Here is a 12095-nt window from a genome sequence, read left to right as displayed (position 1 = left end):
ATATATCTCGTTGCATCAATACCTACAGCTTTTATTATTTTAAATTTAAGGCTTTCAAATAAACTCTACTTAATCCTTTCACCATTTCTTATAACAAATGAAAAAATATTATTTTAGAACCTTAATTGTAATTTTCCGAAGTGATTATGAAGGTCACCAATAGGGAGCCAATAGAGAATGCTCCCTGCACTGAATTATATGTGACGACGACCAAAATTTCCCCCATCGTTGTATAGAAAGCAAGGACTGGGAGCACACCCTAGTTTTTTTTTGTACCAAAACGATGACCAAAAACGCATTGGCCAATCATCAAATCGTAGACGTTGAGTTCCTAAAAAAGTAAAAAAAAAATAGAATCGCCTTACAAATCTTAAACACAAATAAATATCCATAGTTATTAGTCTACTAATTAAAGAACGCAATCTGAACACCCTACGAGCAAGATAATTAATTCGTAACAGCATTAATTAAACAAGAAAGTGTTGATAATGAATCAGACGGAGATTCCGTAAGAAATGTTAAAACAAGAAAACTCAAGTAAAGTTGTTCATTATAAAACGACGCTCTCAAGGAAGCTATCGACAAAGCGGCGTCAGGAAATCATGTAACAGATTGACAGAACAAAAGAATATCTCAATATTTTAGCAGGATCTTTCGTGTTGAACTTGAGGATCGAGAGTTTTATAAAATAAGGTTGAGAGTTGCGTAGTTTTTAGTGAAGAGGACGATTGGTAGGTATGTAAAAAAGTAGAAGCTCGCACGAGTTCAGCGACCGTCGATTGTTATCAAAAGAATTGCTATGGAATTAATGGTTGCTTCCCGCAGACGTTGCGAAGAAAGGCCAAGAATAACTGTCTCATAGTTCCCATTGCAGCTACTATTCAAGCGGTTAGGCCCACGCATGAGTTGTTAACGCAAATGAAATGTCTTTTTTAACCGACTTCAATTTCATAGAAGGAGGAGGTTCTGTATTCGGTTGTGGCTATGTTTTTTTTTTTTTATGTATGTTCACCGATTACTCCGAGACCCGTCGGTCGATTTGAGTAATTATATTTTTGTTCGAAAGAAGGTACTTCCAAGGTGGTCCCACATTAATCTGGTGCTGTTCTGATGATGGGATCCATGAGGAATTGAGGGAACTCCTCAATTTTTCAAAGCACATGTATGGTGATTTGGGTGTTTTCTTAAGCAACTCGAGCATTTTCTCTCGAAAAGCACCAATTTGATGAAGTGGACCTGATGATGATGATTGTTTTGATGATAATCATGACGATTTCTTAAAATGTAGGACGTTCAGCGATTACTCCGAGACCCGTGGTCCGATTTGAGCAATTCTTTTTTTGTTCGAAAGAAGGTACTTCCAAGGTGGTCCCACATTAATCTGGTGCTGTTCTGATGATGGGATCCATGAAGAATTGAGGGAACTCCTCAATTGTTAAAGGCACATGTATGGTAATTTGGGTATTGTCTTAAGCAAATCAAGCATTCCCTCTTGAAAATCACTAATTTGATAGAGTGGACCTGATGATGATGATTGTTGATGCTAATAATGATGATTTTATAAATGTAGATTACTCCGAAACCCGTGGTCCGATTTGAGTAATTCTTGTTTCGTTTGAAAGAAGTTACCTCTAAGGTGTTCCCATAACATTGTTGGTTCTAATCTGATGACGGAATTCATAAGGAAATGAGGGAAGTCCTCAATTTTTAAAGGCACGAGTATGGCGACATCGTTGTTTTCTATAGTAACTTAAGCATTTCCCCCCGAAAATCACCAATTTGATGAAGTACAACTGTAGCCCTACCAAGAGTTTGACACTACTACATATTCGTTAACGTCTTCGTAACTATCTTGTTCGCACTAATAGGATGCCAGCACGACGCATAGAAAGTAAGTTACGCACACGCTAGCGAATATGTCAGTGTAAGACTTATGGTAAGGCTACATAGGAGTCGGGAAATGGCGGTTGAAAGGTTGGTGGTTCAGGGTCGAGGGGTTCCGTGATCAGGGGTTGAGTGATCGGGGGGTTATGGGATTGGGGGGTTAAGGGATTGGGTCAGTGGCGGGGCGGAGGATGGATTTTGTGTTTGTGTAGTGACAGGAATAATTTCGAATTTAGTGATACGCATTATTATGCTTTTCATTCATGCGTCACACGTCACTCGTAAGCTTTTAACAATGCCTTAAAACTAAAAATTGAAAAATAAAAACTTTTACAAAAAAAAAAGAAAACCGACTTCAAAAAGGATGAAATAAAATATTATCCGTTTTTAAGTATATGCTTTACAAACTGATATGTTTGAAGTCGGTGCCTCGACAAATAGTAACAATACCGGTCAAAAATAATCAGGTTTATGTCTATAATTCACATTACAACTTTACTAATATTATAATGGTGAAAGTAATTCTGTCTGTCTCTTTGTCACCTTTTCGGCTAAACAACTGCCATGTAAACTGGTGAAATTTGCCATGCAGGTAAAAAGTTAAAGCCCTGTTGTAGATGGTCCTTGGATTGTTTTATATTTTGAAATCAAGTTTTCTGGATAAGAGGCGGGAAATAACTCAGTCCCAATCCCACACCAGAGTACTATGGACAGTTCGAAAATTTGTAATTATTGCTCTTTAAAAAACATATCGGCAATCGCATTGGTTTTATACTAGTACCGACAAACATGGTACGGACTGCGCCAAGGTGGCTTGACGGTGTGTTCTTAGGTATCTACAGAAAGTATGATCATTGCTGTCGTGTGGTGTAAGGTAGGTAATCCAACGTACATACACACATACATTCTTACACGTACATTCTTATCGAGTCACCCTAAAATCATGGTATGCTTCAAATTTGGCTTGGCACCGACTTCAAACATATCAGTTTGTAAAGCATATACTTAAAAACGGATAATATTTTATTTCATCCTTTTTGAAGTCGGTTTTCTTTTTTTTTGTAAAAGTTTTTTTATATAGTAGGTACGTGGTAGGTACCTAATCATATTGTTAATAGTACCTTACTAATAATGTGGTGAATGAATAATAAAATCTTAAATTAAAAAACAATATTACAAATGTGTAAACCGAGCACTTTCATTTGATACCAAACTCGACCATACTTTCTTGCAATTAAAATGACCAGAATAGCAAGACCCCCCACAAATAGCTTTTAGAGCATTTTAAGCTCTTCTAGCTCAATAACTTCTTGATCGAGCCTGCTCAAAATTTAATGACTAAAATATAATGCCCTCATCTATAGGTTCACCCAATTTCATTTAAATTAGAACAAATTTACTTAAGTTATTGTGTATCAAACTATCCTCTGATAGTTCAGCTTAAAAACATCCAAATGCCGGGACGTGCCCCTAGCCAGCCGTGTGTTCCAAGTTGAATGCAAGAACTTCACTTCGCTTCGCTCGTTCGTTCGATAAGAACTTCACTTCGCTTCGCTCGTTCGTTCGATTAAACTGGCAAGACTACAAAAAATGTACGATCTAGTTCAAGATGATACAGGTTTTACGGTAAACTAAAAACTTTTACCTTGATGGAGGAAACAGATACAGCTAAAAGAGTACCTATACTTAGAATACTTAATGGCCTACATCTCATGGCTCCTCTTCACGTTGGGCCAACGCCAACGCCAACGAGGGACGCAGCCATGCGGTAGAATGAGATAGTAATATCACTTGCTCCCTCTAACGCATAAATGCGTCCCTCGTTGGCGTTGGTGTTGGCCCAACGTGAAGAGGAGCCATCATAGAACTTTTACTTATATCCTATGGTAGCTAAGCAAACAAGCAATTGTGTATTATGGCTCCTCTACACGATGCGCCAACGTCGGCCAATCCAAGGGACGCATTTATGCGTTAGAGGGAGCAAGTGATATTGCTATCTTATTCTACCGCATAGCTGCGTCCCTTGGATTGGCCGACGTTGGCTCATCGTGTAGAGGAGCCATTAGACGTAGTCTTTAGACTTTTTCAACTCGGATAGTGCCACATGGGGGTTATGTACAGTCAACGGTAAAAATATGGGTGTAGACAACTTACTCAAAAATATGTCCCATAATAGTTCTTAATTCACTGACATAAGAGTTATGGGACATATTTTTGAAATGATTTGTACACTCATATTTTACCGTTGACTGTACCAACTACTTATCTGATGTAAGTAATTGATTAGCTTTTTTAGTGTCAAATATTAGGTCATTACCTATGAAATTGGCGTTTTGTTCGGAGAATTTCAACGAAACACGAATTTCCATACAATTAATTTTGCGGATATTTTTTTGATGGCTAATTCAAACCAAACAAAATTTTTCCAGTAATTTTTGACACCTTTAAGGTATGTTTTCAATATCTCCATTTCTTGAAAATTGGTACCATTAGAAAAATATAAGTAATTTTAATACTCGAACCGACAGCACATGAAAAGACCTATTTTCAAGGCTTAATTCTGAACACTTAACAATAAAAAATAACAATTAATTGTATGTAAAATCGTTGTTTATTGAGTGCACTGTAGTTTTATTGTAATTGTGTATGTACTTTTGTAAAAAAAAAAAAACTAGGATCAGACTTATATCTATGAACAAAAACGCCAATTTCATAGGTAAGGACCTAATATATATTAATTGCCTTTAATAGTATGGAAATATTACCTAGGTGTCCAAACACAGAAAACTCATCGCAAACATAGAAAAATGATTATTACTGTTTTGTTCAACACATCTAATGATAAACATAGTAAGCTGCAGAGATAACTGATCCCCCTGCAAACAAGTTTCTATGCGGGTGGGGTCAGTTATATCTGCAGGTTACTGTACCTATAGGTACTACAAAGCAATAAATGGACAAGTGTAGTAAATAGGTAGGTACTTATATGTACACTCACTAGCAACACGCCCCGGCTTCGCATGGGTTAGCAAATTATACACTTAAATCTTCCTCAAGAATCAGTCTATCGATAGGTGAAAACCGCATGAAAATCCGTTGAGTAGTTTATGAGTTTATCGCGAACAAACAAACAAATAGACAGACGCGGCGGGGGACTTTGTTTTATAAGGTGTAGTGATAAACCTACAATTAAAAAAAGTCGAAAGTAAAGAAAGAAAAAGAAAAAATTAGTAGGTACTTACCTACTAATTTTACTGAGGACTACTACTTGGTTTTTAGTGGGGATAAAAAGTTCATTACAGTTAGGTATAATAAATTGGTAAGTTACATATACACGGTGTGGCCTGTAACACGAGCAAAGAATTAAAACATAGATTGTACTCCTCAAACGGTGAGACTTTTGTTCAACAACTTTTAAAAATTATGAAGTATTTAGACTCCCTATTTTTCATACAAAATAAATATTATATTCAATGGACGCCATCGCCACGCCATATTATTGTGACGTCTGAGTTGCTTGTCACGCCTTAAACATAACAAAATTCGCAATACATTGCGTCTTACAATAAACTTTAAAGTGTAATAAAAATCAAACCACAAGTTATTTTTAAAAGTCGCTGAACAAATGTTGGTCAGTATGACGAGTACAGCCTACAGTTTAATTTTTTGCTCATGTTACAGGCCACACCCGGTATATTTAAGCATTTTACAGTTTCCTAACCTTGGTTTATTATTCTATTACAATTTTAAAATTAACTCTTTTTGTCAATTTGATCCTATTGTTTTTATTGCGCCCATAGGCTGCGGTGGCTGGTCTGATGTTAATCAGACGGGCTGCACGCTTTTTTGCCACCGTCGTGGTATAAAAAAATGGTGATGGTAAGTGGTGTTACATATACATATTACATATTATACACTGTTTAAAGACTGGAAACCGGAACACTAAGCTAATGACTTAACAGCTGAGTTTAGCATTATCTACACAAAACATCGTAAACGTTATCTCGTCGGCGCGCGCGCTTCCCGAATGAACAATTAACCGTTCTCCACTACTAACTGTTCCGCACCACACGCGAGGGAATATACTAACCTTCCAAATCCGGGTCGAACCATAAAACAGCTAACTTACCGTTTACGCCAATCTTGGATGAAGCTCCAGTCACAGTTTTCGTCTTCGTCCAGTACTGTAGCCTCATGATGGTCGGTCCCTCCGTGCACCATGTCCACTAACTGCCGCGCCCTCTCGAAGTTACCCTCGAACTCGACTATCAGGAACCCGTCCGAGCTCATAGTCCCGAACGCATCTTTCTTATACGTCGCGTCGTTGATGGTCACAATTTCCGACGGATCCCTGTTTTCACTTGATTTAATCTCTGAATAAATCGCCTCCGGCACTTCTACTTCGGAGACGAGTTGCGTTCCTCCTTTATCAACTTCCCTGCTAAGCCCTAAATTCCCTGTCTCATCTAAGAGACGATTTGCATAAATTACTTCTTCCTTGTGGGGTGTTTCTTCAATATTATTTTTTTCTTCTGTGATCCTTTGCTCACCGTGTTTGCGGATGATGGAATCTCCAAAATATATCACCACTTTATTATTATTCTGTGTTATTTTATTAGCCAAACCACCCTCAGTAAGAGGAAGGTTTGGTTTTTTCATATTTTCCTGTGAAAGCCTTTGTGCTAACTCCTCGTAGCACGCCGGTCGACTATTATACATTTTCCTATCAGCAATCGATCCTTTATCTTCCTTTCTTTTCTCAACACTTTGGTACACTGGAGGCCGGCAGCAGTCGTCAAACTGGGAGGTCCAGGGCCTTGGTTCACTGTAGATGTGTTCCACTGGAGACGCCTGCGGGAGAGGAACATACTTCTCGTGAATATTTTTAGAGTTAGGGGGATCATTCTTCCTGAAATTCAGGACACTACGTCGTACTTTAGATTCAGATGCATCACTGTTGCTTACTTTTTTGTGACGTGAGTTGCCAAGCAACTTGAATACACTTTTGTGCTCGGATTGGGGTTTGACGCGATCCGTGCTCGGAGCCCTTCTCATCCTGAACATTCCTTCTTCTTCTGAGGGATGCGGGTACAGCTGTTCGCAGCTGGTGGACTTGTGAGCGGCGAGCCTGGTCTTGGCCGGGGTAGCCGGCTCCCTATTCTGCCAGTGTCGGACCGACAGCCTCGCGGCTCCGCGTATAAACTTCATCGGCTCCCACGCCTCTGCTTTCTTCAGGATGAAATTGTCGCATATCTTGTTAGGCGGCTTGCGGGCGTCGGCGGCGCGACAGGACTGCAGCTCGCGGCACAAGAAGCAGGAGCACCGCGCGGGGCACAGCATATTCGCGCAAGCGTGCCGGGCGCACTGTCGCCGGCGCACCATTGTTGCCTCCACTGCTGCCTACGTCCCACCACCGTGCGCGGCCGCGGCGCCGTTCAAAGCTTGTGGTTTTCGATCATGACCGCATCGCACAAATTTTGGAACAGATACCGATTTCACGGTACCTACCGTGAAGATTTACGACAGGTTAAAAATCCGTTCTTCGAATAAAGTTGTAAAAATAATCTTGTTTAAATATGTATGTGCATCTGCTCATTATCACATTAAGTGCATCTGGTCTGATCGTGAAGCCATCGACTCATGCATGGATATTGGATACGCATTGGGAGGTGAACGGAACCATCAGTCGTACGCTAAATATAGAGCGCACTCGAACAGGGGCAATTACGAATCGCTCGACAACATAATCATACGCGACTGTTGAACTCGCATAAAACTAATGTCCACCGTTACAGCGCAAAGTTTATTTCTTTTATGAACGAAAATGTTTCGAGTTCATTGAAATAACTTTATCGCGTGTTTCTGGTTCGTAAACTTATTGCAATTTGTTAATTAGTCAGTGCGTCTCGCTCGCGCCAACACATGTACGGACAAGTACGAGCGAAATACACCCATCATTTTGACATCAAAATTAAAATAAGTTCTTACAGTTATAGTCAATGTGGACGTCCAACTTAACATTATAGTAACAGTAGACATTTGCCTATTGCCTTTTCCCAAGTGTACCTACCTTCTGCGTAGTGTATCTTTGTTTGCACATAATTTTAATTTAATTTGTAATTAATTTAATTAATTCTCCACACGTAATTTTCAGCAAACTATAATAATACTCGTAACTTAGTAGGGTAATATGTTTAATTTGGCTGAGACGGCTGAGTTGTTAAAGTTTTAATTTATACCTAAACAATGAGATAAGGAAATTGAGATTGAGAATTCAAGAAAATATTTTCCAAAATGTCACTCTCCTTTTACACAAATAAAACATAAGGTCAATACAGATAAGTGTGGCTGCGGGGTAAGTGTACGGGAACTGAGCCAGGCTCTGAACGGACTTTTCAATGACAAACTGACGTTTAAAATGACACTAGTACGGCTACCACCAGTTTTGACATTGACATAACGCTCACGTTTACGTAACTTACTTTCTATGCATCTCGCTCGTACTGGCATATTAGTGCAAGCGAGATGTACAGAAAGTAAATTACGTAAACGTGAGCGTTATGTCAATTTCAAAACTGGTGGTAGCCGTACTGCACACTTTGTTCAGTCCGAGTTAGCTTAGATGAACTCTAAAATGAGGGTCGGATCAAATATTGTAAGTCGCGACAGCAATACGGTAACGAGATTAGCAGTGATTTTGCCCGTCTCAATGCTGCTGAGGTAAAGTTGTGCAGTTCTCGAGAACGTTCTCAATTTACTATGGGAAATATTCTCAAACGAGAAAATTTCCCCTACAAAAGGGAGAACATTCTCGAGAAGGGCACAACTCTGCACTCTGCAGCAGAGGTAACGTTGCAACAGTAACGTTGCTGCTGCTGTTGCCATCCGAATGTTACCTTCAGATAAACAAGTGAGAGTCATTAAACCGTCAATGCATATCGAGAAATTAAGAAAGTAATTTTCCAAAAGCTCGTCTCTTACACAATAAGCGAATGCGAAGTGACTTTCATTGCATCAAGTCCCAGGTATTGTTGCGAGGTTCCCATCCCAAGGTTGGCGAAAGCGAGCATTGTGCAGGCAATCGTATAATAAGATGCGCGAGCGCAGCAGAGTCGAGTCTTATGCGGTGCTAGTGTAACGCGGCCTTACGGCCCGATTCGAACTTTAAGATATTTCAATTAATAGATCTAGAAACGATATGGATCAGATATGTCAGTGTCAAATGTATCTTAAAGTTCGAATCGGGCAGATACCCACAGATTGTACTCGTAATATGTAGTTCAACTGTAATTTGTTTTGGTACCCTAGAAAAGTCTGTAGACTACAATATATTATATTTATGAGTTAACATGATACAGCATTGTACATTTTGAGGGACTTTTATTGCGTTAGCAACGAGATTTTAGCTTAGCAGTCATTACTTTCTTATTCATATACATGTGGGCGCCCGATCGCAAAATCAGGCAGATCATGAAATTCCTAGGTATATCGTGAAACGTGAAAATCATTGTCTCGTTTCCTGAGTTGACGCGGGGCTCCTATTTCAGGACAGTTTGCGGATATGCTACCTGACGAACATATCCTACCTACTTATCTATTGGTTAAATGTGACTACCGTCAAAATATTAGTTAGGAACTTTAGGATTTTGTGATCGGCCGCCAACATGCATATTGTTCACTGGTAGCAAAGCCTGGTGAAACTCCCGGCTAAGAGGTGGTTGCCCGATCGAAAGTGCGCTAATAGCTAAGTGGCAGGCCTAATTGGTAACTAGGCTGGCTGGTTTTCTAAACAATAGTAGGTACACACCATAATGCAGAGATGGCATTTTGTGGCTCATTACTCGTAACGCTCAGATGAATTGCGGCTTTAAAATTAAAATATTGATTGCGACCTTAGCTTACAGAATTTCTGATGCAGCGTTAAGGTAGACTTCCGAGGAAAGCGGCTCCGGCGACACTAACTGCCTTGCCCTGCCACACAGCGGCCTTGACGATGCGGCCGTTGCGTCAGAGCCGCTTTGCTCGGAAGTCCAGCTTAAAGGTAAGTACCATTTGGATTCAGACTGCACCAGCGTTACTGATGCAGTATTGCGGCTCGACGTCGCTGCCGATAGCATTGTTGCCGCAAATGTCAAAAACCCGGACACCAACATTGGTTTTATTATTTGCGGCAGCAATGCAGTAGGCATACTGCAGTCAGTAATAATGAATACTTACTGCTGACTGTAGTAACACTGGTGCAGTCTTAGTCCCAACTGTACCTTTACTGTTGAGTTTATGATATATAATTTGCGTATAATTTCGGTGACAAGCATCCATATATTACCTCACACTACTATGTAGATCCCTCTTTCCGAAGCTTTCACACCACTCTATTAAATACATATGTACTCGTATATTAAGTATTATTTCAGATTGAAAACGATATGTGTGCCAAACCAAATACATATCTGTTCAGCCGTCTTTACGTGAAACGGTAACAGTCATACTTTAACAACTTTAATCACAAAACATCGATAAAATCGATCGATCGATATAAAGGGAGGGAGTTTTTCTTCTAAAGCCTCCCTGGCTTTTAACTAAGTTCATGTTCGAATTAGAATTGAGAAAATAATTTCCGACATGTAAATAATAATGCGACAGGTATCCGAGATCAGCGCCGGTTAGGCCCGAGGCCCGCGGCGCACGGTAGCGGAATGTTGCAATTGACTAAATGATGCGTCTGCGCGGCCAGGGTTGTCATGAACACTTTGTAACGGCAAAAAAATAAAGATAATTTATTGGCATTAAACATTACCAGGTACAAGGTGTTAATAATACTTATAGTGAGTGAGACGTTGCTATATTTTGAATAGAGATCATTTGAAAACATAGGAAACTAAGACACGCGTTACGGAAATTATTTTGTGCACGGATCGAAACAATAGAGTGAAGTCCATAATTAACGATTATTATGTCTGTGAATAGTGTGAATGTTTGTACACTTGTATAACTTTCCTTGATCTTTTGTACTTATACTTGCATTTTTAAGATTATTATTTCTACGATAGGTACTTATTGTTAATCAGCCCATCCCGCTATTCCCACTTCAATAAAAACTTGTTTTAATATGATACTTAGCTTTTGCCCGCGACTTCGTACCTATGCATGGAATTTGTAAATTGTGTAGCTTATTTTAAAGAAGGGGCATAGCTATGGTTAAAACACCTGGTAGGTATTGTGAAAAAACATTTTCCATAATGGCAATATCAAGGGGGTAAACTGGGGACCATGTTTGTATGACGCCGCAGTCGCATGCGGTCGTCCACTTTACTCTTAAGTTAACCCATGTAAAGTGTCATTTTATGGAACTTGCTAACTATGTAAACAAAAGTCACTAGTAAATTCATCATCATTTGACAATTCCAATATGGCGGTTTGTTTACATAGTTAGTAAGTTCCATAGAATGACACTTTAGGTAATGTTACCTCCTGGGCTTGGGGCGCAGGATCTCGTGCGGCGTGGACCGGCGCGGCGGCCAGGCGGCGCAGGCGCAGCCCCCGCCCCCCGCGGCCACCGCCCCCGCGCCCGCGCTCAGCGCCGACGGCTCGGCGCGCGGCGTGCTGCCATCCTCACTGGAAACAATTCGGTTAGCTATGGGTAATTCGTTGAACTAAAGGGTCATACTATGGACCTAAAGTAACTTGGACTTAAGAGGGGTTAATGCAAAATTGTAGGTAGTTTTTATACTAATTTTTTACACGTTAAGCAAGCCAAGGCAAGGCAAGGGATGATGCCATGAAAAAACCGGACAAATGCGAGTCGAACTCTCCCACCGAGGGTTCCATACTTTTTAGTATTTGTTGTTATAGCGGCAACATAAATACTTCATCTGTGAAAATTTCAACTATCTAGCTAGCACGGTTTATGAGATACAACCTGGTGACAGACAGACGGACAGACAGACGGACGGACATTGGAGTCTTATTAATAGCTCCCTAGCTATTAATAAGACTCCACGGGACCCTTCCCGTTTTTACCCTTTGGATACGGACCCCTCAAAAAATTACAGGGTATTTAGACTATTAAGTTGCAACTGTTGCAAGTCTACCCTTGCCAAACCAAAACCTTAAAGGCTCAATCACTGCAATCATACTTTAAAATTATTTTAGATTATTTTTATACTGCTTTTACATACATTACTCATATAGAGTATTATGCTCGTACATAA

At 39.9% G+C, this 12095-nt stretch overlaps 1 protein-coding gene across 1 annotated transcript in view; it reads right to left on the bottom strand.

The window, feature by feature from the left end:
• LOC134806908 (ankyrin repeat and BTB/POZ domain-containing protein 2) overlaps positions 1-7267 on the bottom strand; it is a 33862-nt gene extending 26595 nt beyond the window's left edge. The window contains exon 1 of the mRNA XM_063780332.1: positions 6014-7267. Within this exon, the coding sequence (XP_063636402.1) occupies positions 6014-7266 (1253 nt within the window). The 5' untranslated portion in view covers position 7267. The remainder of the gene's footprint in view (positions 1-6013) is intronic.
• Positions 7268-12095: the final 4828 nt, after the last annotated feature.

The sequence above is a fragment of the Cydia splendana genome, chromosome 3 (assembly GCF_910591565.1).
Source record: "Cydia splendana chromosome 3, ilCydSple1.2, whole genome shotgun sequence".
Lineage (NCBI taxonomy): Eukaryota > Metazoa > Arthropoda > Insecta > Lepidoptera > Tortricidae > Cydia > Cydia splendana.
The sequence above is the reverse complement of the archived record's forward strand: the minus strand, read 5'-3'. Positions and strand labels throughout refer to the sequence as shown.